Here is a 27,601-nt window from a genome sequence, read left to right as displayed (position 1 = left end):
GGTGAGCGGAGAATTAGAGTGCACACACTTTGCTTGCCAGTGGTCAGTTCTCTAGCAGATGTATACGCAGGGGCTGATGTACAAGCTTCCATCTGCCTCCTGGCAAACATGGGTGAGTAAAAAAGTGAAGCAACAGGTGAAATATATTTTCCTGTCCTAAAAACTGAAACCTGGGCATTTTTTTACCCTAGAAATCCCTTATTTAAAAAGTATATGTTTTGGGCTTCCCTGGTGGCGCAGTGATTGAGAGCCCACCTGCCGATGCAGGGGACATGGGTTCATGCCCCAGTCCGGGAAGATCCCACATGCCGCGGAGCGGCTAGGCCCGTGAGCCATGGCCTCTGAGCCTGTGTGTCCGGAGCCTGTGCTCCGCAATGGGAGAGGCCACAACAGTGCGAGGCCCGCATATCGCAAAAAAAAAAAAAAAGTATATGTTTTACATTTTCATTTGCAACAGTGTGAGTTGGACTGTTCTTATATTTCTTATTAATTCTTTAATTTAAAAATTATGTGTGGGATTCATAATCACTAATAACTGGTAACAACTCAAATGTTTTTCAAATGGTGAATGCGTGAACAAATTATGGTACATCTGTATAATGGAATATAACTCGGCAATAAAAAGGAATTAACTGCTGATGTGTGAATGGGTGTGACTCTCAAAGGCATTATGCTAAGTGAAAGAAGCTAGACTCAAAAGACTACATACATATGATTCCATTTATATGACATTCTGGAAAAGTGAGAATTATGGGAATGAAGAATAGATAGTGATTATCAGGGTTGGTAGCAGGGGGAGGATTTCACTACAAAGGGGCAGCCACAGGGGATACTTTTAGAATGATGGCTCTTGATTGTGGCAGTGATTACATGGCTATGCGTTTGACATACATATATGACACTCTGAAAAGTAAAGTTTACTATATGTAAGTTTAAAAAACTCCTTTGGAGAATTAGTATAACACAGTGTTTTGTTTTTAATGAATTTACCTTTTAGATGAATGTAGAGGTAAAATGAACCTTGTTATTTTCCACGTAGTCCTGGAGAGAGAAAAACATTATTACTCATTTTGGGAAAAAGTTTAATAACATTTACTAAGGATCCCAATATTTTAATTATCATTTTTTATCCTATATTTCAAATTAATTATACTGTAACTATTTTTCAATAATTGTTTTATTTTTAATATTTGGGCATTTGTATCTCTGTTTTACTAAAATATGTACCTGGAGGAAAATAAGTTCCACACTGATATCTGGCTCTTCATTGTCTATATTTAGGGAACCTGTGTTTAGTTTGCCCTCTTTTTTTGTTGACCAAGGAATGCTTGGACAGAGAAGATATTAGAGGATCGTAAGGGATAATTCAGATTGCAGATGCTTTATACAATGCTTTATACACGTGACTTCTGTTTGAGTAATGAAAAGATACCCAGAGCTTTCTCAGAAGTAGATGGATGGTACATCTTCTCTAATATCAATAGCAATTAAGTGTTTTTAGACTTAAAAAGATTAAAACAAAAAGGTCCAAAACAATCTAGATTTGTTCTGATTGTCAGATTTATTCAGATTTAGTTCCAAAATTGTCTAATGAGCAGATTTTTTTTTTTTTCCTAATGGCTGCACCGCACGGCATATACATGATCTTAGCTACCCAGCCAGAGGTTGAACCCACACCCCCTGCAGTGGAAGTCTTAACCACTGGACTGCTAGGGAAGTGCCCAGATGCTTTTAAATTGAGGGAGCAAGTGAAATGTATTTTTCTAACCTAAAAATGGAATTTTTGTTGCTTTCTTAAATATTGCATGTAAATTGTATCTCATAGTATTCATTGGCATCTAATGATTAACTTCTTTTTCATTTTGGTTGCTTTATAGCTGTGGATCGATCAATTTCATCAAGTCTATCAGATGCAAGAGATGCCTTAGTGAACGCTGTGGTGGATTCATTATCTGCATACGGCTCAACTGTCTCAAATTTACAGCACTCTGGGTTGATAGCACCCAGCTCCCTCAAGTTGTTTCCTCTCTATGTTTTGGCCCTTCTCAAGCAGGTAGTTCTCTATATACTGTTAGATTTAATAAAGTCTTTTGAAATTCTTGATACATATGTGAAAAATGAAACCTAGGTTTTCTAAGGGATTTTAAATATTTGATTAGCCAGTTATGCAGCTTAGCATTGGAAAAGTTTTGAACAGGAAAAGGTGAGTGGGAAATGATGGTATACAAATACATGATGAGTCTCATACAGCCATATGCTCTCAGTCTAACATGTGGGAGCAGCTTGAATAATGGTGTGCGTATAGCGCACTCGTAGTGTGTGCTCCTGGAAGGAGACTTGAAGGAAAGGATCTACTGTTCATTGAACATCTTCCCAAGTCTTAGGCACCACAATAGGTGGTATATATACATCATCTTATTTAATCCTTACAGCAGCCTAGAGAGGTGAGGAGTATTTTCCCTGTTTTTCTTATGATGACAGTATAGCTTTGAGAAGCTGAGTTACTTGCTCACATACCTGCCTATTGAATGTCAGAGCTGAAAATTGAATCCAGCCCTGTCTGCTTTGAAGGCTGCGCTTTTTCCATGACTGACGGTATATATTTGTTTTAATATTTGTCCACTATATTTATGTTTTACTGAAAAATGTGTATCGTTTTTCCATGTAGAAAGCGTTTAGAACTGGTACAAGCACACGCCTGGATGATCGTGTATATGCCATGTGTCAGATAAAGTGTCAGCCACTTGTTCATCTAATGAAAATGATTCATCCCAACCTATACAGGATAGACAGACTGACAGATGAGGTATGATTTTTTTTTCAATGTGTTTGAAACTTTTTAATTTAAATTTATTTGGGTGTCTTGATTCTACAGCTAAGGTAGTAATGTATTATTAACAATTTCTTCCATCTGTTTTTCCCCTGTGGTAATAATACATTAAATAAGGACACTAACTATGGATTTGATTGGACAATATGACTATTAGATACTGTCATAGTTACAGAGTTTTCAAAAATAGTTTCATATGGGAAGTAATTCACCTTGTGGGTTTGCTTACATTTACTGCATAGGTATGCTGTAGAGTGGGCAGTTCCATCTATATTTTGAAGATATTGACTGTTTCTGATGTGATCAGAGTGAAACTTTGATTATATTATTGTAAACCAAATCTGGTATCCAACAGTATTTTTTTTTTTTTTTTTCTGGCGGTATGTGGGCCTCTCACTGTTGTGGCCTCTCCCGCTGCGGAGCACAGGCTCCGGACGCGCAGGCCCAGCGGCCATGGCTCACGGGCCCAGCCGCTCTGCGGCATGTGGGATCCTCCCGGACCGGGACACGAACCCGTGTCCCCTGCATCGGCAGGTGGGCTCTCAACCACTGCGCCACCAGGGAAGCCCCAACAGTATTTTTAATATGCAAATATGTAATGTCATTTTTCTTCCTTGTGTTAAAATTCTGCTGTTTGGAATCATCTCTGTATTTTGTTACTAGAGGAATGTAAAAAAGTCCTTTGCAGCAGATTTAGTAGTCATACTTTTAACATATCCTGATCCCAGAAGGGAAGGAAATGGACAGGTCATTTGACATATTCATGTTTTTATCTTTTAAATTTGAATACATTCAAGAGTCTTTTAATTTAAATACATCTGAGCACCTTGATTCTACAGCCAAGGTGGTAATGTATTATCAATATAGTTGGTCCTTGAACAACGAGGCGGTTAGGGGCACCAACCCCTGTGCAATTGAAAATCTGTGTTTAACTTTATAGTCAGTCCTCTGTGTCCTCTGTTCTGTATTTAACCAACTGCAGATCATGTAGTACTGTAGTATTTGTTTACTTATTGAAAAGAACTGCATATAGGTGGACCCATGTAGTTCAAACCCATGTTGTTCAAAGGTCAACTGTAATTTTTTGCATCCTACAAAATTCTCAAGTATCATTTTTCAGTATTTCATAAAGAGCTAGTGGCAATTAGCTTCCAGCCTGTAATAATAGTAATGTAAGTACATTCACATTCCATCTTTTTCTTTTCAGGGTGCAATACATGTTAATGACAGGGTGGTACCTCAGCCACCTCTTCAAAAATTGTCTGCAGAGAAACTGACACGAGACGGTGCTTTCCTTATGGACTGTGGCTCTGTAAGCACCCACTACTGACAAAAGCTTAACACTTCCAGCTGGCAAAAGGAGAAACACTTACAGGGTCCAGCTCTGTTATCACAGATCAGGCAATGAAAGGTGGATTAGGAACTCAAAGGCAGTAAATTGGTAACTGGCACAGGTGGTCAATTTATTTAAGAGGAGTAAAGAGATAAATTCCTGTCTTCAACGATTTTACCATCAAGAATCATAAAATTCAAAGGGACCTCAAGAATTTATCTAGTTTAACTTGATCCATTGTCTGAAATGCCATTAATAATTAGGAGTTCAGGAGAGATCATTGGACAGGGTGGTGGTGAAGGGTGTCAGAATGGGCAAGATGGCTTCATAAATGATTCCTTGTGAGCAGGAAAGGGATTCTGATAGCCACAGTATGGGGTGGGGCAGGAATAGGGTAGGGGTGGGAGGCATTAGTTAAAGTACAGAGACAGTAATTGAAATGATGGAACTAGTGGGTAGGAAATAGAGAAAGTCAGTTATCCTGGTTGAAGCATTACATTCGTGTTGGGAAAAAGGTAAGGAAAGCAGTAAAATATATTTTATGAGAAGCCTTGACATTTAAGCAGAGAAGATATGAACCACTCTAGATTCCTGAATGTAGATTCCAAATGTGCCAGTTACAGGTTTCCTTTTTTACTTTCATGTTTGTTCGTACTTGATTTGAGTTAGTATACTTTGCCTCTTTTATGCTTGATAATTTTGAGAAAAGTAGCTATACTGGGTTTCTGATTAGGGAGTTTTAATAATTTTGTTGTTATTTTTAGGTTTTTTACATTTGGGTTGGAAAAAGCTGTGACAGTAACTTTATAGAGGATGTGCTCGGGTATCCGAATTTTGCATCAATACCACAGAAAATGGTCAGTGGATTTTGTGTACTTGTTTAAAATTTATTTTGTGAGATAAAATTCCCATGAGTCACATTTTAACCATTTTAAAGTGTACAGTGCATTAGTTTTTAGTATATTCACAATGTTTACAACCACTTCCATATCTAATTTCAGAGCATTCACCTCAAAAAGAAACCTATATCCCCCAGGTATTCCTTTCTTTTTTTTTTATCTTTGAATTTTATTTTATTTTTTTTTTATATAGCAGGTTCTTATTAGTCATCAATTTTATACACATCAGTGTATAAATGTCAATCCCAATCGCCCAATTCATCCCACCACCACCATCCCCCCGCCGCTTCCCTGCTTGGTGTCCATACGATTGTTCTCTACATCCGTGTCTCAACTTCTGCCCTGCAAACCGGTTCAGCTGTACCATTTTTCTAGATTCCACCTACTTGCGTTAATATACGATATTTGTTTTTCTCTTTCTGACTTACTTCACTCTGTATGACAGTCTCTAGATCCATCCACATCTCTACAAATGACCCAATTTCGTTCCTTCTTATGACTAATATTCCATGGTATATATGTACCACATCTTTATCCATTCGTCTGTCAATGGGAATTTAGGTTTCTTCCATAACCTGGCTATTGTAAATAGTGCTGCAATGAACATTGGGGTGCATGTGTCTTTTTGAATTATGGTTTTCTCTGGGTATATGCCCAGTAGTGGGATTGCTGGGTCGTATGGTAGTTCTATTTTTAGTTTTTTAAGGAACCTCCATACTGTTCTCCATACTGGCTGTATCAATTTACATTCCCACCAACAGTGCAAGAGGGTTCCCTTTTCTCCACACCCTCTCCAGCATTTGTTGTTTGTAGATTTTCTGAAGATGCCCATTCTAACTGGTGTGAGGTGATACCTCATTGTAGTTTTGATTTGCATTTCTCTAATAATTAGTGATCTTGAGCAGCATTTCACGTGCTTCTTGGCCATCTGTATGTCTTCTTTGGAGAAATGTCTGTTTAGGTCTTCTGCCCATTTTTGGATTAGGTTGTTTGTTTTTTTAATATTGAGCTACATGAGCTGTTTATATATTTTGGGGATTAATCCTTTGTCTGTTGATTCACTTGCAAATATTTTCTCCTATTCTGAGGGTAGTCTTTTCACCTTGTTTATGGTTTCCTTTGCTGTGCAAAAGCTTTTAAGTTTCATTAGGTCCCATTTGTTTATTTTTGTTTTTATTTCCATTACTCTAGGAGGTGGATCAAAAAAGATCTTGCAGTGATTTATGTCAAAGAGTGTTCTTCCTATGTTTTCCACTAAGAGTTTTATAGTGTCCGGTCTTACATTTAAGTCTCTAATCCATTTTGAGTTTATTTTTGTGTATGGTGTTAGGGAGTGTTTTAATTTCATTCTTTTACATGTAGCTGTTCAGTTTTCCCAGCACCACTAATTGAAGAGACTGTCTTTTCTCCATTGTATATCCTTGCCTCCTTGTCATAGATTAGTTGTCCATAGGAGCGTGGGTTTCTCTCTGGGCTTTCTATCTTGTTCCATTGATCTGTGTTGCTTTTTTTGTGCCAGTACCATATTATCTTGATTACTGTAGCTTTGTAGTATAGTCTGAAGTCAGGGAGTCTGATTCCTCCAGCTCCATTTTTTTCCCTCAAGACTGCTTTGGCTCTTCAGGGTCTTTTGTGTCTCCATCCAAATTTTAAGATTTTTTTGTTCCAGTCCCATATAAAATACCACTGGTAATTTGATAGGGATTGCATAGATTCTGTAGATTGCTTCGGGTAGTATAGTCATTTTCACAATATTGATTCTTCCAATCCAAGAACATGGTATATCTCTCCATCTGTTCGTATCATCTTTAATTTCTTTCATCAGTGTCTTATAGTTTTCTGCGTACAGGTCTTTTGTCTCCCTAGGTAGTTTTATTCCTAGGTATTTTATTCTTTTTGTTGCAGTGGTAAATGGGAGTGTTTCCTTAATTTCTCTTCCAGATTTTTCATCATTAGTGTATAGGAATGCAAGAGATTTCTGTGCATTAATCTTGTATCCTGCAACTTTACCAAATTCATTGATTAGCTCTAGTAGTTTTCTGGTGGCGTCTTTAGGATTCTCTATGTATAGTATCATGTCATCTGCAAACAGTGACAGTTTTACTTCTTCTTTTCCAATTTGTATTCCTTTTATTTCTTTTTCTTCTCTGATCACAGTGGCTAGGACTTCCAAAACTATATTGAATACTAGTAGTGAGAGTGGACATCCTTGTCTTGTTCCTGATCTTAGAGGAAATGCTTTCAGTTTTTCACCATTGAGAATGATGTTTGCTGTGGGTTTGTCATATATGGACTTTATTATGTTGAGGTAGGTTCCCTCTCTGCCCACTTTCTGAAGAGTTTTTATCATAAATGGGTGTTGAATTGTATCGAAAGCTTTTTCTGCATCTGTTGAGATGATCATATGATTTTTATTCTTCAATTTGTTAATATGGTGTATCACATTGATTGATTTATGTGTATAGAAGAATCCTTGCATCCCTGGAATAAATCCCACTTGATCATGGTGTATGGTCCTTTTAATGTGTTGTTGGATTCTGTTTGCTAGTATTTTGTCGAGGATTTTTGCATCTATAATCATCAGTGATATTGACCTGTAATTTTCTTTTTTTGTAGTATCTTTGTCTACTTTTGGTATCAGGGTGATGGTGGTCTCATAGAATGCGTTTGGGAGTCTTCCTTCCTCTGGAATTTTTTGGAAGAGTTTGAGAAGGATAGGTGTTAGCTCTTCTAGGTGAAGTAAGTCAGAATTCACCTGTGAAGCCATCTGGTCCTGGACTTCTGTTTGTTAGAAGATTCTTAATCACAGTTTCAATTTCATTACTTGTGATTGATGTGTTCATATTTTCTATTTCTTCCTGGTTCATTCTTGGAAGGTTATACCTTTCTAAGAATTTGTCCATTTCTTCCAGGCTGTCCATTTTATTGGCATGGAATTGCTTGTCGTAGTCTCTTAGGATGCTTTGTATTTCTGCGGTGTCTGTTGTAACTTCTCCTTTTTCATTTCTAATTTTATTGATTTGAGTCCTCTCCCTCTTTTTCTTGATGAATCTGGCTAATGGTTTATCAATTTTGTTTATCTTCTCAAAGAACCAGGTTTTAGTTTTATTGATCTTTGCTATAGTTTTCTTTGTTTCTATTTCATTTATTTCTGCTCTGATATTTATGATTTCTTTCCTTCTGCTAACTTCGGGTTTTGTTTGTTCTTCTTTCTCTAGTTCCTTTAGGTGTAAGGTTAGATTGTTTATTTGACATTTTTCTTGTTTCGTGAGGTAGGCTTGTATAGCTATAAACTTCCCTCTTAGAACTGCTTTTGCTGCATCCCAAAGGTGTTGGATCGTCGTGTTTTCATTGTCATTTGTCTCTAGGTATTCTTTGATTTCCTCTTTGATTTCTTCAGTGATCTCCTGGTTATTTAGTAACGTATTGTTTAGCCGCCATGTGTTTGGTTTTTTACGTTTTTTTCCCTGTAATTCACTTCTAGTCTCATAGCGTTGTGTTCAGAAAAGATGCTTGATATGATTTCAATTTTCTTAAATTTACTGTGGCTTGATGTGTAACCCAAGATGTGATCTATCCTGGAGAATGTTCCATGCACACTTGAGAAGAAAGTGTAATCTGCTCTTTTTGGATGGAATGTCCTATAAATATCAGTTAAATCTATCTGGTCTGCTGTGTCATTTAAAGCTGCTGTTTCCTTATTTATTTTCATTTTGCATGATCTGTCCATTGGTGTAAGTGAGGTGTTAAAGTCCCCCACTATTATTGTGTTACTGTCAGTTTCCTCTTTTATAACTGTTAGCAGTTGCCTTATGTATTGAGGTGCTCCTGTGTTGGGTGCATGTTTATTTATAATTGTTATATCTTCTTCTTGGATTGATCCCTTGATCATTATGTAGTGGCCTTCCTTGTCTCTTATAACATTCTTTATTTTAAAGTCTACTTTATCTGATATGAGTATTGCTACTGCAGCTTTCTTTTGATTTCCATTTGCATGGAATATCTTTTTCCATCCCCTCACTTTCAGTCTGTATGTGTCCCTAGATCTGAAGTGGGTCTCTTGTAGACAGCATATAGATGGGTCTTGTTTTTGTATCCATTCAGCAAGCCTGTGTCCTTTGGTTGGAGCATTTAATCCATTCATGTTTAAGGTAATTATCGATATGTATGTTCCTATGACCATTTTCTTAATTGTTTTGGGTTTGTTTTTGTAGGTCCTTTTCTTCTCTTGTGTTTCCCACTTAGAGAAGTTCCTTTAGCTTTTGTTGTAGAGCTTGGTTTGGTGGTGCTGAATTCTCTTAGCTTTTGCTTGTCTGTAAATCTTCTGATTTGTCCATCAAATCTGAATGAGATCCTTGCCGGGTAGCGTAATCTTGGTTGTAGTTTCTTCCTTTGCATCACTTTATGTATATCATGCCACTTCATTCCTGCTTGTAGAGTTTGTGCTGAGAAATCGGCTGTTAACCTTATGGGATTTCCCTTGTATGTTATTTGTCGTTTTTCCCTTGCTGCTTTCAATAATTTTTCTGTGTCTTTAATTTTTGCCAAGTTGATTACTATGTGTCTCGGTGTGCTTCTCCTTGGGTTTATCCTGTATGGGACTCTCTGCATTTCCTGGACTTGGGTGGCTGTTTCCTTTCCCATGTTAGTGAAGTTTTCGATTATAATCTCTTCAAATATTTTCTCGGATCCTTTCTGTCTCTTCTCCTTCTGGGACCCCTATAATGCGAATGTTGGTACATTTAATGTTGTCCCAGAAGTCTCTTAGGCTGTTTTCATTTCTTTTTTCTTATTCTGTTCCGCAGCAGTGAATTCCAGCATTCTGTCTTCCAGGTCACTTTTCCGTTCTTCTGCCTCAGTTATTCTGCTATTGATTTCTTCTAGTGTAGTTTTCATTTCAGTTATTGTATTGTTCAACTCTGTTTGTTTGTTCTTTAATTCTTCTAGGTCTTTGTTAAACAGTTGTTGCATCTTCTCGATCTTTGCCTCCATTCTTTTTCCGAGGTCCTGGCTCATCTTCACTATCATTATTCTGAATTCTTTTTCTGGAAGGTTGCCTATCTCCACTTCATTTAGTTGTTTTTCTGGGGTTTTATCTTGTTCCTTCATCTGGTACATAGCCCTCTGCCTTTTCATCTTGTCTTGTCTTTCTGTGAATGTGGTTTTTGTTCCACAGGCTGCAGGACTGTAGTTCTTCTTGCTTCTGCTATCTGCCCTCTGGTGGATGAGGCTATCTAAGAAGCTTGTGCAAGTTTCCTGATGGGAAGGACTGGTGGTGGGTAGAGCTGACTGTTGCGCTGGTGGGCAGAGCTCAGTAAAACTTTAATCCGCTTGACTGCTGATGGGTGGGGCTGGGTTCCCTCCCTATTGGTTGTTTGGCCTGAGGCAACCCAACACTGGAGCCTACCTGGGCTCTTTGGTGAAGCTAATGGCAGACTCTGGGAGGGCTCACACCAAGGAGTACTTTCCAGAACTTCTGCTGCCAGTGTCCTTGTCCCCACGGTGAGCCACAGCCACCACCCGCCTCTTCAGGAGACCTTCCAATACTAGCAGGTAGGTCTGGTTCAGTTTCCCCTGGGGTCACTGCTCGTTCCCCTGGGTCCTGATGCGCACAGTACTTTGTGTGTGCCCTCCAAGAGTGGTGTCTGTTTCCCCCAGTCCTGTTGAAGTCCTGCAATCGAATCCCACTAGACTTCAAAGTCTGATTCTCCAGGAATTTCTCCTCCCGTTGCCAGACCCCCAGGTTGGAAAGCCTGACTTGGGGCTCAGAACCTTCACTCCAGTGGGTGGACTTCTGTAGTATAAGTGTTCTCCAGTCTGTGAGTCACCCACCCAGCAATTATGGGCTTTGATTTTATTGTGATTGCACCCCTCCTACCGTCTCATTGTGGCTTCTCCTTTGTCTTTGGATGTGGGGTATCTTTTTTGGTGAGTTCAGTGTCTTCCTGTTGATGATTGTGCAGCAGCTAGTTGTGATTCTGGTGTTCTCGCAAGAAGGAGTGAGAGCACATCCTTCTACTCCACCATCTTGGTTCCTAGTCCCAGTTCTTCCTTTCTATTTTCCCTTGGCAACCACTAGTTTACTTTCTATCTCTACGGATTTGCCTGTTCTGGACAATTCATATACAGTATATGGAATCACACAATATGCAGCCTTTTGTGTTTGACTTATTTTACTTCTCACTGTGTTTTCAAGGTTCATCCATGTTGTAGTATGTATCAGTAGTTCATTCTTTTTTATGACTAAATAATAGTCCATTGTATGGACATACCACATTCTGTTTATCCAGTAATCTGTTCATGGGCATTTGGGTTATTTCTACTCTGGGGCTGTTGTGAATAGTGCTGCCATGAACAGTTCATGTAGAAGTGTTTGTGTGAACATCTGTTTTCAAGCTTTCTTGGGTGTGTAACTAGGAGTGGAATTGCTGGGTCATATGGTAAACTCTAAGTTTAACTTTTTGAGCAACTGCCAGACTGTTTTCCAACAGCTTTAACTTCTCTAATTGAAATTATTTTGCTGGTAATAAACATAATTTCTTCAGTAGGCCTTTACTGTATGTGTGTTAATACCAAAGAAACATGATTCCGAAAGCAGTTCTCTATACTTAATGGAAAAGGCCTACCTTATTGTAAATATATCCTTTCTCCTAAATGAATATAAAGTCAATGTGATTCTTACCAGATTTGCTGTTTGATTTATTTTTTTTAATTTGACACATTAATCCCAGAGTTCATTTCTAAGACTCAACAAATGAGGATAATAAGGAAAAGTTTGAAAAGAGATAATACTATCAGCAACGGGGAAATCATGTGAAAAACAGGTCCTGCTAAATAAAGTAGTTAACTTTATTTTATAGCTGTATCTATGCACTGTGATACTGGCACAATAAACATATCAGTGGAACAGAACAGAGTACAGAAATGGATCTAATTCATGAAAAATAGAATGCGGTAAAGATTGCATTTCAAATCACTGAAAAAATGGAATATTAGAAAAATAATATTTATTATATTAAAATGGGTAAGGCCTTTGTAAGTCAGTGGTAGAAAAGGTTAAAGAATCTGAGAGCATAAAAATAAAACATTTCTATCTGGTAAAATAAATAAAACCAAATCAGAAGATTATCGGTAACTCATATGACTGGAAAGGGGCTTATTTCTCTATGATAAGAAGTTCTCTTACAAATCTTTACGAAAAGGACACCCGCACTCCCTCAAATAAGAAAAGAAAAATGAGGAATGATTTGAACAGGTAATTCATGGGCAGAAGATATAGTAGTGGCCATATGAAACAGTGTTCAACTTCATTTGTAATTAAGAAAACAAAATAACAGCGTAGCATTTCTTTCATTTATCAGATTTTTGCCAGCTGGTACAATTTTTTTAAATTTGATAACAGGCAGTAATGCAGAGGGAATAGGTCAACCGGCCTGTCAAATACTACTGATTGGACTCTACATTTACACAGTCTTTTGGAGGGTCATTTGACAATATCTGTTCAAATTAAAATCACACAGTGTATAAAACAGTAAATTATTTACTCCTAAGAATATATCCTATAGGTATATTCATGGAAGTATTTATATGTACACATATACTTGTAGCATTAAATAAATAATATCTATGCATCTGTTAAAAAGAATACAACCTGAAGAGAGAATAATGCGCAAAGAATAGACTTTTTAGGTATCTAAAATAGTCTTGCATATAGTGTTTAAATATATTTATACATTCACACTATTCTTTAAAATTCCTTGCCCTTAAATTTTAAGGACTAAAGAAAACATAAAATTCCCTAAGAATGCCTATTATTAGAATAGGGTATAATGTATAGTTGTTTATAAGTGAAATTGGAGCTTAGTGATAGCCCCCTTCTCTTGAATACTTCCTTTAGAAGAAACATACAAAGTGTAACACAATATACGTGAAATACTAATCATTGTGTATGTTTTATTGACTTGTCTGGAAAAAAGTATAATATTCAGGTAAAATCTCAGTCACATACTTATCATTAAGTGTATCGATGACTTAGAAAAACATAACCAGATGTATCGACAGTGTAAATTGCACGTGTTTGGTTGCTGCTGTTTGGGCTGGGGATCGAGTGCTGGCAGTTGGTTGGTGATAGTGGCAGTCATGATTGAGTCCTAACACTGCCTAAGTCTCTGAGAAAGGAAATAATCTCCTAATTACATTTTTTACCAGACACATCTTCCAGAGCTAGACACCCTTTCATCAGAAAGAGCTAGATCCTTTATAACCTGGCTTAGAGACAACAGACCATTAAACCCAATTCTTCACGTGGTAAAGTAAGTACTTCTGTAACTTAATTATGAAATTGTCTTATGCTGTCCAGTCTTTGTGAAATTGTTTGTCTTCAAAAGCAAATTTTAAATAATAATATCAAAATACATTCTAGTGGTAGAATGCTATTACTTGATTAACATCCCCCATTCATTTTCAAGTTCCTATGAATTAGTAATTTTTTTGATGTATACGTATTCTTTTTAATAGTATGCATTATAGATAAAAACCCCTTTTTCTTCTTCAGAGATGAGAGTCCTGCCAAAACAGAATTTTTTCAACATTTGATTGAAGACCGGACAGAAGCCGCATTCTCTTACTATGAATTTTTGCTTCACGTTCAGCAGCAGATTTGTAAGTGAAGTGGAATAAAATTGAATAAGAAGAAAATGGTCTATAACCTAGGTAAAGTGTAATCTGTCAGAGAAGCACATAGGAAAGTTGAAATGTAGGCATTTGTTGTTACAAGAGACAATGTGTAGCATAGCACCTGGTCTGAGGCTTTGGCAAAAGGTAAAGACGAAGAAATAACTTGACAGATTTTCTTCATCCTAAACTAATGGTAAGGATGATGCTGTTTCGCGAAGTATATTTTGAATTGGTTTCCACACATTTCCAGTAGTGCAGCAGTACAGTGCTCTGTTCATTGCAAGCCGGCAAACTTACGTAGTTATGTGGGATGATATGTCATAATGTAATATTAGATAAATTCCCTTTTCTTATAATTAATATAACATTTCTGGACTTGAACTCTGACAAGAGATGCCAAAAGGCAGTGGTACCGTGTTATTTGTTTATATGAATTACTTTTTAACAAGGAATGATTCATATTCATTAAATGAATTCAGTATTTTCCCTGTAAAAACAATAGAGTTTCAGTACATGAACTATAGAAAACAATATATATATAATGTACATAAATGTTACATTTGTAAAGAAAATGTAAAAATGTAACTACAGAATATGAATTGCTTAAACTGTGCTGCATTGTTGGATGACAACTCTTTTGGTGGCAGTTAGAGAATGAGGTTGACTAACGCATATTACGAATTGAGTCCACAAAAGAAACACAAAACTCTTTGTAATTCTGTTAAATCTTTTATGTGGATTTATTTATGATCAGCCTACTAATTAAAAATATTTTGCTTGACAGTATGGCTTGGTGTTTGTGTGTTTGTGGTCGGGGAGTGTTGGTGGTATTTTTACTTATAGGATGTATTGAATTTACTGCTTGGGGAAACGCAGTGATACCACATTTCACTAGGTAATATATGTGAATATGTTTTCATTAATTTGTGGACATTATCAAGTACTTATTCTGTTTGTATTCTAAAACAACACTGCTTTCAAAACACATATGATTATTGACTAATCATAACCTTAATTTGTTTTTCTTGGTTAAATTAGGCATTTTTTCCTGCACACGCATAGCAAGAAAATTTTTATAACGTTGTGACTATCCTGTTGAATTGACTTTAAGATTACCATCTTGAACTTTGAAAGTGATTTTATTCTGATGGGGAAAAAAAACTCATTTACTAACAGCTTATTTACTATAAAAACTGTTCATGATCCATTAGCTTGTAAATAAAATTTTATTATAAACACTGTAAAAGTCCCATTGATAAACTTTGGAAGGAAAAAGGCTCTCGATGTGCGTGGTGAGTGATTTCTACCGGTTTGTGTTTGGTGGACCTCTTTTCTTTGGATAAAAATAAAAGTACTCTCTCGCATTCCCTGCTAGAAATGAGAGGTTAAATGACTCACCCCGGATGACGTTACTAATTAGCGGCCGAGCCAATAGTAGACGTCAGATGCTCTGCACACGCACCACCTTCTCCCAGCCGTCCCCACACCGTGCTGCATCCGGGAGGGGACTCTTGTGGGACGCGAGGATCGACTGCAGTACTCCAAGGGCAACCGAGTACTGTAATTTTACAATGCAAAGTATCGTGTTTCTGCTTTAAGAAAGATGAAATGTTTTGTCTTTGGATAGTTTGTTCCTCAGTTAATAGGTATTTGTAAGTACTAATCCTTGCTAGATACTGTTCTAGGCCCAAAACACATAAAATCCCTGCTTTCACAGAGCTTACACTGCAGAGTGAGCTTGTGGAGGACTGGGGGAAAGACAGTACGTTTATATGTCGGGTGTGGTGAATGTAACGGAGAAAAAGAAAGCCAGATAAGGAATCCAGAATGCTGGTTTTAGCACGGGCTCCCGCAGCGGCTGCAGCTCCTCTTCAGCCTCGAGCCGCTCCGGAAGTTCCAGCAGCTCCCCTGGCCCTCCGAGCCCTTCTCGGCGCAGGCAGGACAGCGGGCGGCGTTCCCGCTCCAAATCCAAACCACCCAAAAGAGATGAAAAGGAAAGGAAACGGCGGAGCCCTTCTCCTAAACCCACCAAAGTGCACGTTGGAAGGCTCACCAGGAATGTGACCGAGGATCATATGGAGATATTCTCCACCTACGGGAAAATTAAAATGATTGACGTGCCTGTAGAAAGGATGCACCCCTATCTGTCTACAGGCTACGCATATGCGGAGTGTGAGAATCCAGATGAAGCCGAGAAGGCGCTGAGGCACGCGGAGGGAGGACACATCGATGGCCAGCAGATCACTGCCACCGCTGTGCTGGCCCTCTGGCCTCGGCCACCCCCCAGGCGATTCAGCCCTCCCAGGAAGGAGAGTGCCGCCACCGCCTCCCATGTGGTGCAGGCCCCCCCCACGGAGGAGAAGGTCGCGTCCCCCTCGGCGCAGGTCCCCCGGCCGCCGCAGCCCCAGGAGCTGCTCCAGCTTCAACTCCTCCCGATGCGCAGGGCCACCGAAGCTCTGCCCTGTGACTTGTATTCCCACCAACTCACTTTTGTCACTTTTCTAGACGAAGGAGGATCGGTAGGAAAGAAATCCCTTACCCGGGCAGGCCTCGAAGGTGAAGGCAGTAGTTGCCACGTTTCCCCTGGCGGCAGAGTTCCGGCTGCAGGAGCGTTGTTGGTTTGGGGGCGTGCTTATAAAGATGCCCTCCAGTCTTCTGGCTAGAAAGCTTCCGCATGTCTAGTTCCTGACAGGCAGTTTAGTGGCAGAGCCCGCAGGGATGAGCAGGGGGCTCCAGGAGGTGGTACAGCCCCAGCCTGGGAGCATGTTTTCCCATTTCACAGATGACCTTGGTCCCATCTGGTGGCCTGCTCGTGCCCTAACCTGTTGGCCTGCGGGGTCCCACGGGAAAGGTGTGCTTTTACGCAGCTGCCGTTCTTGTTAGCCTGGCCGTGCTCCCCTGCATGAGTCCTTTTCTGACCTCTAGGTCCAAATACCCAAAATAGTTCTTTTCACGTGTACTCATGTCGTACACACACACACACACACACACACACACACACACACACACCCATGTCTCCCTTTCTCTCTGAAACTGGTAAGTTGAGAGTCAACTCTGTCGGGTCATCACAGAACCCCCCCCCTCCCGCCCCCCGCCGCGTTGTGTTGGTATACATGGTGGTCGTGCAGGTTACCTTGGCAACGTGTACATTGTTTTTTTGGCTTTTATTGTACAGTCAGTACTATACATTTTCTGTTTGGAGTTTTGTAACTTTGTAGCATTTTAGATAATATCGTGTTTGTACCTTGTTGTGTAGAGAAAAGAATTGTGTTGAATAAACCTAGGATTAGAGTGCAGCTCGAGTGTTGGGTTCACAGCCTCCTTCCTGTCCCTTGGCCCCAAAGGCAGCTTCAGTTGTGAGGTAATTAAACATGATTGTCTTAAAAAAAAAAAAAAAAAAAGAATGCTGGTTTTGATAGTAACTAGGAAGGCCCTTCTGAAAAGGTGACAGTTGAGCAGAGCCCTAAAGCCATGTGGCTGTCTGGAAGACACCGTCCCAGGGGGGACCTTTGCAGTGAGTGAATGTGGAAGTTAGCTTCTGATCACTCTGATTTTCCCTATAAAAGAAGCAATTGGAGTTATCAGCTGCGAAAGGGGAAAGAGTGTGAGATTCCAAGAAATAGTCACCTAGGAGAGTGAGAGATCCGACTGACCAGTCAAGCAGCACCGAGGGCCCTTCTTTCGATGTGAGCCATGAACTTCAAGTGAACCCAGTTAGCATGCCTCTTCCTTCTAGCCACATTCACCACCTGGTGGAAAGTTGGATTTAAGTTGGAACAGAAGAGCGAGGGAATTGAGGATGTATACAAGGAAGATACTGTGTCATTTAAGTGAAAGGGGCACATACTGAGTGATGGATAGATAAAGGTCATGGGCTTAGTAGTTTGGAGGTCCTGTTGAGGTCAGAGAGCTGTTAGGGTATGGATACCAGAGGGAATGAGCTGGAAAGATAGGAAGTGGTGGTCAGGATATGGGATGCTTGGAATTGAGATTTGAGGGAAGTTTAATCTGGATGTCTACAAATGAGGAGCAGAGGGATGCCTACCTCGGGTTTGAGATCAGAAACGGCCACCTTGAAAGGCTTTGTCCTCTGGAGACAGCCAGACTTCAGTTAGAGAATGTGAAGACTGACATCAGCAAGAACATCGGCCTGAGGAGATTGATCCTCACGGGGAGTCTACAGATAATCGTCCTCATCACCTCCTGTGCAGCAAGCCTCTGGCCATTTTTTTTGTGTGAGGCTGGAAGTTGACAAGAGGAAGGGGAATGCTTACCAGGAGTTCTCTGAGCCCCTTTTCAACTAATTGAAACTGTCATTAAAGTCGGCAGTTTTTTAAGAGTATCCCAGGTGATGTGAAAACCTCCTAATCCCTTACTAGAACCATTGTTTAATAGGAACATACAATTCGATTTATAGTTTACATACTGCTCTTAAAGAATATATCCGTAGCACAAATCAAGAGCATTGATGGAAAAAGAATTCCATTCTTTATTTATACATTAATGTATATTTGTGTGCTAAAACCTATTTGAAAGCCATTTAGAGCTTGAATCTGTTGTAGTCAACCCATGAGGCTATAAAATGCACATATTAGCAAAGTGTTGTTAAGAGAACTATGAGTCCTCTATTCAGAGTAACTTTTGAAGACACTAAAAATACTTTTAAAGGCCAAAAGAAGAGGAAAACTAACGAAGCTGAAAACAACACTGAAGATATTATTTAGGTGGAATTGCTAATCACTGAAAGAAGACAGTTTAAGATTTAAAAAAAAAAAAAAACCTTATTCTTTGGCACATGAAACGGAGACCTCCTGAAAAATAAAAATGGTAGGTAGATATTTTATGAATCACTCATCTTTTTTTTTTTTTTTTTTGCGGTACGCGGGCCTCTCCCCGCTGCGGCCTCTCCCGTTGCGGAGCACAGGCTCCGGACGCGCAGGCTCAGCGGCCATGGCTCACGGGCCGAGCCACTCCGCCGGCATGTGGGATCTTCCCAGACCAGGGCACGAACCCGTGTCCCCTGCATCGGCAGGCGGACTCTCAACCACTGCGCCACCAGGGAAGCCCGAATCACTCATCTTTTATCTCTAAACTCAGAGATGGAATCTGCATCAACCAAAAAATTGGGTATCCTCTTCCTCCTGCCTTCTTGTAATACCTACGAGCAGCAGAGAAGTTAGCCTCGGTTAGGAGACACAGAGGCTGTTAACGCATTGCCTTCTCATGGGTCATGAGCTGATCCAAAAATGAAAGTCCTTTCTTTAGTTCCCATTAGTAAACAAGGCACAGTTCTGTAGATTTTCATGTCAATTTGGGGGCCAAAAAGCATTGCTTACCAGTAACCCACTAAATGAGTTGTTACAGATTGCTAAATTGGTAGTCACAAATGAAAATCACTGTTTTATTAAAGATCACTTGACACTCTACTGTTCTCCTAAGAAACCTGGTTCCTGTGCAAGTTTGTAATTTTGCAAAAACTCCCTGAAGTGCGTGTATACAGATAATTCGGTTGCCATCTCCTCGGGAGCTTCTTGGGTGAAATCTGAAACATGCCTCCACCTATGCAGAGGGCAGGGAGCGGCCGAAGAAAGAGGCAGCCACTCCAGAGTGGTAGGTGGCAGTTTTAATACGCAAGGGAACTTACTTACAAGGCTTGTCTCGGGCGGCCACAAAACCAGTAGGACTCCACACCTACCTGCCAGAATCTTAGAAGTTTATATAGAGACCTTAACTGGCTTCAGTCACGTACACGGTCCAGGGAGCCTCAACACTGGATCCTTGGAGCAGCTGCTGAGAGCAGAGAAAGCAAGCAGAATACAGAATCCAAGGCTAGGGGAGCGGGTGGGGAGCCTCCAGGTGCCGGGGTCAACTGGCAGTCACGTCTTTTTTTTTTTTTTTTTAAAAAGAACCTGCTTTTTTTTTTTTTTTTTTTTTTTTTTTTTTATTTTGCGGTACGCGGGCGTCTCACTGTTGTGGCCTCTCCCGTTGCGGCGCCTGTGCTCCGGACGCGCAGGCTCAGCGGCCATGGCTCACGCGCCCAGCCGCCCCGCGGCATGTGGGATCTTCCCGGACCGGGGCACGAACCCGTGTCCCCTGCATCGGCAGGCGGACTCTCAACCACTGCGCCACCAGGGAAGCCCGGCAGTCACGTCTTTTTGATGGCCTCCTCCAGCGACAGGTGCTATGCCACAGACAGTCTGTCAGACAACGGACAGAAACTACCCTACAGCTGGTGATCAGTCAGTTTTTATGAGTGCATCATCACTGCTCAGACATGTTCATGGTTTTAGTCTTGTTTTTCAGGTACCTATTATTTTAGCTCAGTAGCCAATTAATTTGTTGATAATTTGATTAGGGTGTAGTGATGTATATGCTTATTTTTACACTATAATTGTCTAAAACTAGATTCTGAAATATACTTTTTGGTAGACGTAAAATGATTATACTCATTGTTAAAACAGAAATATGTATAACCTACCCTTCTACCTTGCTTATACACTCACTTTCTAAAAATATATATATTATTTATTTATTTGGCTTCACCGGGTCTTAGTTGCAGCACGTGGGCTCCTTAGTTGTGGCATGCAAACTCTTAGTTGTGGCATGCATGTGGGATCTAGTTACCCGACAATGGATCGTACCTGGGCCCCTTGCACTGGGAGCGTGGTGTCTTATCCACTGCGCCGCCAGGAAGCCCCTCTACCTTGCTTGTAACACTTTATTGATGATGTGGCTGGTACATGTGTGCTAGTTTAAGTAATTTGTAAATATAATTATTAGGTTCTTTTAAAGTTAATAGGCTGTGGCTTTATAATATTAAATCATGGTTAAGCCTATTCTCTTTAGAAATAAATAAAAAGCAATTTGTATATGTTTCTCTCAGTTCTTTATTACATTGAAATTTACTTTAGGTCAGGGATTTTACCTTGAGTCGTTTTAGTACTTCTTGTCTCCCAACTCACATATCCCCAAGCTCCTGTCCTTATATAGCTACGTAATAGAAACACGTTAAGTTAATTTAGTGGAAAACTTATTAGCCTTTCTTACGATGGAGTCATTTCAGAATGACCCTTGGGAAAGCTGTAAAACACTGTACTAGTTTGGAAAGCCTGTCCCATTTTTAATGAAGTTTTTATGGAATTTTTTCTGTATTCCAGTTTTTTTCAAATCCTGCTCTTTTGGGACTTAACGTTTTATGACTTGCATAGTAACAATAGGAAAGACCTATTAATATGTGCGTCCTATTGAAACCTGAGTGATTTTACTAGAATGAAAGATACTGTGCCTCTAGACTATCTCTTATTATCAGAAACTGATAGGTAATTATTTGCAGAGTCAAGAATAACAGGGAGACGTAGAGATGAAGGAATAAGCAAGAAAGGTCAAAGCTTAAAGCTGAGTTATTTAATTAGGACCCTGAGTACTGTGTCCGCAAGCAAATAAGGGGTCTGAAAAGGTGTTTTTCCCCAAAATCTAGTGAACCTAAGTTGTCTTCATAGAACTTACCACAATCTTTTGAGTGATAGTTTAGGAAGGAATGGGAACCAAAGTGCGATAGAGAATGGGTAGGAACCAGAAGGGTAACTCTGAAAGTAAAAGAAGATTGATTGTACATCACTATGGGGGCTGCCCTTCTCCATGTCCAGGCTTTGCATGTCCTTCTCCCCTTACTTGGAAACCCGTTCGATCCCTTCCTGGCTTCACTGACTGAACCCCACTCATCCTTAGAACTCAGCCTAAAGATCACCTCTTTCTGGCAGCCTTTCCTGACCACTCCCCCTCCTGTGTGTTTCCATAACACCTTCCGCTTTTCTCTGCCGTAGCCCTTGTCAGCGTTATCATTGACATTCTCCTTTAACACAGGAACTATGTTCTCTCTTAAACTAAGGCAAGTGCCTCCCACCCCCATGCCTGGCACATAATAGACATTCAGCAAATGTTTGTTGATTCAGTTTTAAATGATTCTAAGTTAGAGATAAAATGAGTTGAAGATCTGGAAACAGAAGTAAAGAAACAGTCTCTTTTGGATGAAAGAAGAAACATACTATACCATGCTGGATGGAAATGGAAAGAAAAGCAGATGGATGCAATGGGAATAGTGCCAGAAGGTGGATATAAACCCCATGAAAATTCAGGAGTGTAACCACCTCTCAGGTTTCTGGAGCTTCAGGCGTCTGGAGCATGTTGCAAGATAGCCTCCAAAATGAAAAAGTCACTCCCCCCAGGTCACCTTCCACAACACCTCATACAATGCTTGGTGACTTTCTGGGGTCTTGGAAGCTACATACGCCCCATTTCAATGTGCCACTATGACCCATTTACCAAGTAACTGGTAAGGGTGCCAATTTGCAGTGCAGTCAGAGCAAGAGAAGGCTCTACAGCAAGGAAGGCTGTGGTGCAATCTGCTCTGCCCCTAGGGCTCTTTCGACCCAGCAAGTCTAACTGGAGTGTCTGTGGCAAATGCGAATGCCATGCGGGGCTCAACTGGAAATTACAGACCTCTCTAGGGTTCAGGAGCACAGCCATATCTTCTGCAAAAAAAACCTTTTATCTCTTTGAGAACAGCTCCTAGACTGCTACTGAGCTGTGCACTGCAAGACGTTGGATGCCCCAAGCGAGTAATAACATTGCGCGTGCCCAGAAGCAGTCTATCACTAAATGTGAACAGGATATAAGGTACCAGGCTCAGCTGTCCTGAAGCAAGTTGCATGAGCAGGTGGCTCGGATTCTTATGGCCACTCCTGCTGCATGGCCACCTTCCCTCAGTTCGCATCCATGGCCTCATGAGCTATTTCCCTATGATCGGTTAAAGAAGGAAGAAAAAAACAGAGCCTGCTTTTAAGACAAAATTATGACACCAACTGGACTGCTGTAGGACTAGTCTAGTGGTGAAGGGAAGTCTTTGTGGGCAGAACTTCAAGCCATACATTTGTCTAGACAATGAGGCTCCCAAGAGATATAGGCCTATACAGCTTCATAGGCAAGTAGCTAATGGCTAGTTAAATGACCAGGGACTTGGAAGGAACAGGATTGGAAACTGGTGACAAAGGTTTAGAGAACAGGTATTTGGATGGATTTCACAGAGTGACACTGAAGATATTTGTATTCCATGTGAACGTACACCACAGGGCATCTGCAGTGAAAATTGTCCACCTGATTCAGGTGAGCCATCTGTGAATGTCAGCCTCTTTCCTTAGTCACCCCAGTATTTGCTCAATGGCCTGTGTACAGGTTTGCTTTACTTGCAAGGATAGAAGCTATGCTTGGGCTAAATACTACGGGCATCCCCTCGCCAAGGCTGAAATGGCTGCACTACTGTATTCCTAACCTGTCCTCAGCTGAGACCAACTTTGATTTCTCAATATGGCATTATTCCTTGGGGAAACAAGGCACCACGTGATAGCAGGTTAATTACATTGGACCCTTCCACCATGGAGCAGTTTGTCCTCAGTGGAATAGACACACAGTCTGGGAATGGATTTGCCTACCCTGCCTGTAGCATTTCTGCCAACACCACCATCTATGGGCTTACAGAATTACCATGTGATTTCCACATTGTTTCTGATCAAGTAACTCATTTCATGGCAAAAGAAGTGTGGCAGTGGGAATTCACTGGTCTTACCACGACCTGTCACCCCCAAAAGCAGCTGGCCTGATAGAAAGGTGAAGACACAGTTAGAGTGACTTTTGATGTACTGTCCTACAGGATGCAACATATGCTTTGATTCCGAAACCAGCATTTTTCTCCCATAGCCAGTCCTGAAAATCAAGATGGGATCAGCATTCCATCTTAACCTATTCACAGAATTTTAGGGTCTTACTCCCCAAAGGAGCATGCTTCCACTGAGGGACACAATATTGTTCCCACTGAATTGGAAGTTATGACTACCAGCTGACTGCTTGGGGCTCCTTATGCCAATAAGTCGGAAAGGGATTTATCCTGATTGTGAATAGGAATTAATTTGCTGCTATATAATGGGGTAGGGAGGACTATATCTGGAACCTATAGAATTTTCCAGATTGCCTCTTAATACTTCTACATTCAAAATTAATGGAATACTGGGAATTCCCTGGTGGTCCAGTGGTTAGGAGTCCATGCACTGATGACATGACTCAAACTCTTCAAAAAATGAAGATTTCTGTCTCCCACTAGGTAAAGAATGCCAACCAACACCCTGTACCATGCTAAATAGAAAATGGTACACGATCTGAGAGGTGCAATGTGAGCAAATTTGAGAGTGAAAAGGAAGAGCTCGATTCTAGCCCTGTATCTGTCATGTTATATTAGACCACCTCCAGTAGAAAGAAGTGTTTGAGAGCCAAACAGAACACAATTTGAGCTCTAGTCCCTCTGCTAGCTGTGTGACCTGGGCCAAGTCCCTAAACTCTTCTGAGCCTTAACAGTCCTACTAGAGATGATAATTTTTTTTTTAATTTTTAAAAAATATTTATTTATTTAGGCTGTGCTGGGTCTTCGTTGTGGTGCACGGGTTTAGTTGTGGTATGTGGGATCTTAGTTCCCTGACCAGGGATTGAACCTGAGCCCCCGGCATTGGGAGCTCGGCGTCTTAACCACTGGACCACCGGGGAAGTCACTAGACGTGATAGTTCTGTGGTAAGGGTTTTGTGAGAATTATATGGAACAAATGTGTAAAGTTGTCCATTAACAACTGACATATAGTAAGTACTCAGTAAATGTCGGTCAATGTCTTGGCAGAATCGCAGCACAACAGTAATAGTAGCAATGCTCTGCCCATGTTGAGCCTGCTCTCTGCCCTTGTATCACCAGTGTCAGTTTGCCTGGTACCTACCAGTTTCTACCTTCACTGAAATTCTTCCCTGCTTGAGATGAAGGACCAAAAGTTTTAGTGCTGGCTACTGCCACCTTAACTCCCTTTTTCCTAGGATTCATTTGTTAAGCACACTTATATTTGCTTCAGACCACCCAGTACTGCTGGATATACAGAAGCAAGCGGTCTTTGTCCATTACATCCATCTACCACCAGACTTCAAAATGTGATGCTCACCAGAGAGCCAAAATTGTTATGCTAAGTTTTCTTTGATATCAAGTTTTAACTTTCTACCTGATAATCTCTTTATTAGGAGAGACTTATGAATTCTTATGCCCCTGGACCTTTGAACATGCCAGAGCCTCTGCTAGAAACACATCCTCACCTCTTCATTTGACTGGCTGCCATTCCTCCTCCCGTTATTCATGTGCACTGATGTCAGCCTGACCCTCACCCCGAGCCTGCCTGGACCTCCCCGCTAATTGGGACCTTGGGCCCTGGTCTTTTTCCATTTATTCCGCTTTAATTTCTTGTTCTGTTAACTTCCCCACTATGTTCTATGTGGGCAAGAAACTCATCTTTTTCATTCATCACTCTATCATCAGAGCCTTGAACAATGTCTGACACACCCTTGTGCACGTATAACCAGAAGTATGTGTGATTTTGTTCTTCTTAAAGTGGTTGATGTTTTAAACTTACAAGTCCTGTTTTATTTTTCATCTTTTCATTCATTCATGAAATATTTAAGAACCTACTTTGTGACAGGCTCTGTTAGGTGATGAGTTTAGAGCAGTGAACAAAACAGACAAGGTCCCTTCCATCATGGAGCTTGCATTCTAGTTGGGGGAGACAGATAAAAAATAAATATAGGTGATGATGAAATGCTAAGAAGAAAACTAAAGCAGAGTGAGGGCTACAGGCAATGAGTAGGAGGTAGTGCGGCCAGACTTATCTTTTAGGGCCTCGCGGGCTATGGTGAAGCCTTTGGGTTTCATTCTGAAAGGTGTAATGCCTTCAAAGGGCTTTGAACAGAGGGGTGATGTGAACAGGAGACGGCCAGCCAGCCTACTGTAGGAGGCGGAAGAGAACAATTCATGAATAAAGCAGCCCCCAGCATAGTTCAGATGGGACGTGTTTGGATTAAGAGAATGTGAAATTTAGGAATTGACCCTGGCAGCTTGGATCAATTTTTACTTGATCATTCTTTTATTACACTACTGGTTCCATTTGCTAACATTTCATTTAAGATCTGTTTTATTTCCTTTATAAGTAAGATTGGTCTGTGACCTGCTTTTATCATGTTTACTTGTTTCATTTTGATATCAGCATGATGCTAGTTTTGTTAAATGAATTGGATAGCTTCCCATCTGTTTTGATGCTTTGGAACAATTCATATCAGTTAGCTAAAGTTTAGGTATATAAGATAGGTATTATCTATTTTGGAAGTTTTGGTTAAACTGGCCCAGTAAGCTCTGGGCTTGGGACGTTTTTCCAGGTAGATTGTTAAACACTGTTTCAATCTATGACTACTGGTCTCTTCAGGTTCTCCTTGTTGAGCCAAGTTTGGTTTTTATAGTTTTAAATTGATTGATATAAACAATTACTGGGGGTTAGTTTTTCTATCCTTTCTGTTATGTATATGTATTCCTTCTTTTTTCTTCATCATTCTTGTGTCAGTTTTGTCAGTCTTGGTGCCTTTAAAAAAAAAAAACAACTTTTGGTTTTATTGACTCACTCTATTTTGGGGAGACGTTGCTTTAGAAAAAAGGGTAGAGGAAGTCTGATTCATTTTCTGCTTTTACCACTATCATTTTCTTCCCACTACATCCTTTAGGCTTAGTTTTGCTATTTTTATAGCTTCTTAGATTGTAAGCATAGTTTACTTTCAGACTTTCTTGTTTTCTAATAAATGCATTTAAGTCTATACATTTTCCTGAGTAGTGAACCTTTTGATATTAAGTGCTTTCATTGCTATGCAGTTTTAAAATAGTTCTCAAATTCCACTTATTTCCTACTTAATCCATGAATATTTTTAATAAGTGTGTTATTCAAATTCCAATGGTAGTGATGCTTTACCTTCTAATTTCATGAATAAAGCTTATATGTTAGGAAGTTAAAAAAATATTTTTGAGATTTCCTCTGAGGCCTGACATATGGTCATTATATTATGAATCTTCCCTACAGAGTTTGAAAATAATATGTATTTTCATTTGGGTACTAAGTTCTTTATGACTCTGTTAAAAATGAAAGCCTAGGAATATTCTTCTCTAGTTACCTCTAGAATTCAATCAGCGTAGGGACCTCCAAGTAGGATACTCGAGGGGACCCCTCAGCCAGTCCGCCTCTGCAATCCAGTGCTACTGGCATCTGGGGAGGATATATGAGAAGTTGCTGGATTCAGATGATTTTACAAGTAAGACCAGGTGACATAAATATAAAACTTTTTTCGTAAATAAACTTTCCTTCTACCTTGACTGAATCTAGCCCCGTTGCCAATGGTAGGCAAGTGATACTAATGGTAGATAATCCAGTATCGTTACTGGTCAGCCTATCTGTGAAAAACTGAGTTCTCAAATGATAGTTTGAGGACATAAATGAATAACGCCTGCAAAGGCCAGTTGTATGAACGTCAATGGGGAAATTTGGGGACCACCTTTATTAGAAGTTAAAGCACAAATCTGGATATTCATGTCCTCATTAAGGATCTGATGCCAGGCTAAAACTAGGGTGAGGCAACTGAGGTACTTGCCTTGGGCACCAAATTTAAAGGGGCACCAAAAAACTCAGTCATTGAGATAATATTTAAATGTAATATTTTTAAAAATCGAAATTAATGCAAAACATTTATGATGAACAGAGTATCAACATTGAAAATAAAGAAAGGATTTGACCCTGCAATTGATTCACCTCCCTTCACCACACCCTAATCCCAGCTGTGGCTATGAAAAGGTCAGGTGGTTAAGCGATGTCAGAAGAGACGGGCAATGTAAGGTCAAGGTTATCTTGGGGTCTTGGAGTTGAAAAATCTTGGCATCATAGTTATACAATTCCAGGCTTGAGTTCTGACTATATG

General features: G+C 40.1%; 1 protein-coding gene and 1 pseudogene across 5 annotated transcripts in view; both read left to right on the top strand.

Moving 5' to 3' along the window:
• SEC24B (SEC24 homolog B, COPII coat complex component) overlaps positions 1-14,521 on the top strand; it is a 93,967-nt gene extending 79,446 nt beyond the window's left edge. For all 4 annotated transcript variants that reach the window (XM_082838811.1, XM_082838810.1, XM_082838813.1 and 1 more), the window contains 7 exons: positions 2-112; positions 1,878-2,053; positions 2,669-2,806; positions 4,038-4,142; positions 4,928-5,020; positions 13,271-13,374; positions 13,617-14,521. In XM_082838811.1, the coding sequence (XP_082694937.1) occupies positions 2-112; positions 1,878-2,053; positions 2,669-2,806; positions 4,038-4,142; positions 4,928-5,020; positions 13,271-13,374; positions 13,617-13,731 (842 nt within the window). In that variant the 3' untranslated portion in view covers positions 13,732-14,521. The remainder of the gene's footprint in view (position 1; positions 113-1,877; positions 2,054-2,668; positions 2,807-4,037; positions 4,143-4,927; positions 5,021-13,270; positions 13,375-13,616) is intronic.
• Positions 14,522-15,141: 620 nt separating this feature from the next.
• LOC309961097 lies at positions 15,142-16,243 on the top strand (annotated as a pseudogene). Its single transcript has 2 exons — positions 15,142-15,293; positions 15,579-16,243. The product of its transcript is annotated as an uncharacterized misc_RNA (transcript).
• Positions 16,244-27,601: the final 11,358 nt, after the last annotated feature.

This window comes from Leucopleurus acutus (genome assembly GCF_964270905.1).
Source record: "Leucopleurus acutus genome assembly, chromosome: 4".
NCBI lineage: Eukaryota > Metazoa > Chordata > Mammalia > Artiodactyla > Delphinidae > Leucopleurus > Leucopleurus acutus.
This window is presented reverse-complemented; position numbering and strand designations above follow the sequence as displayed.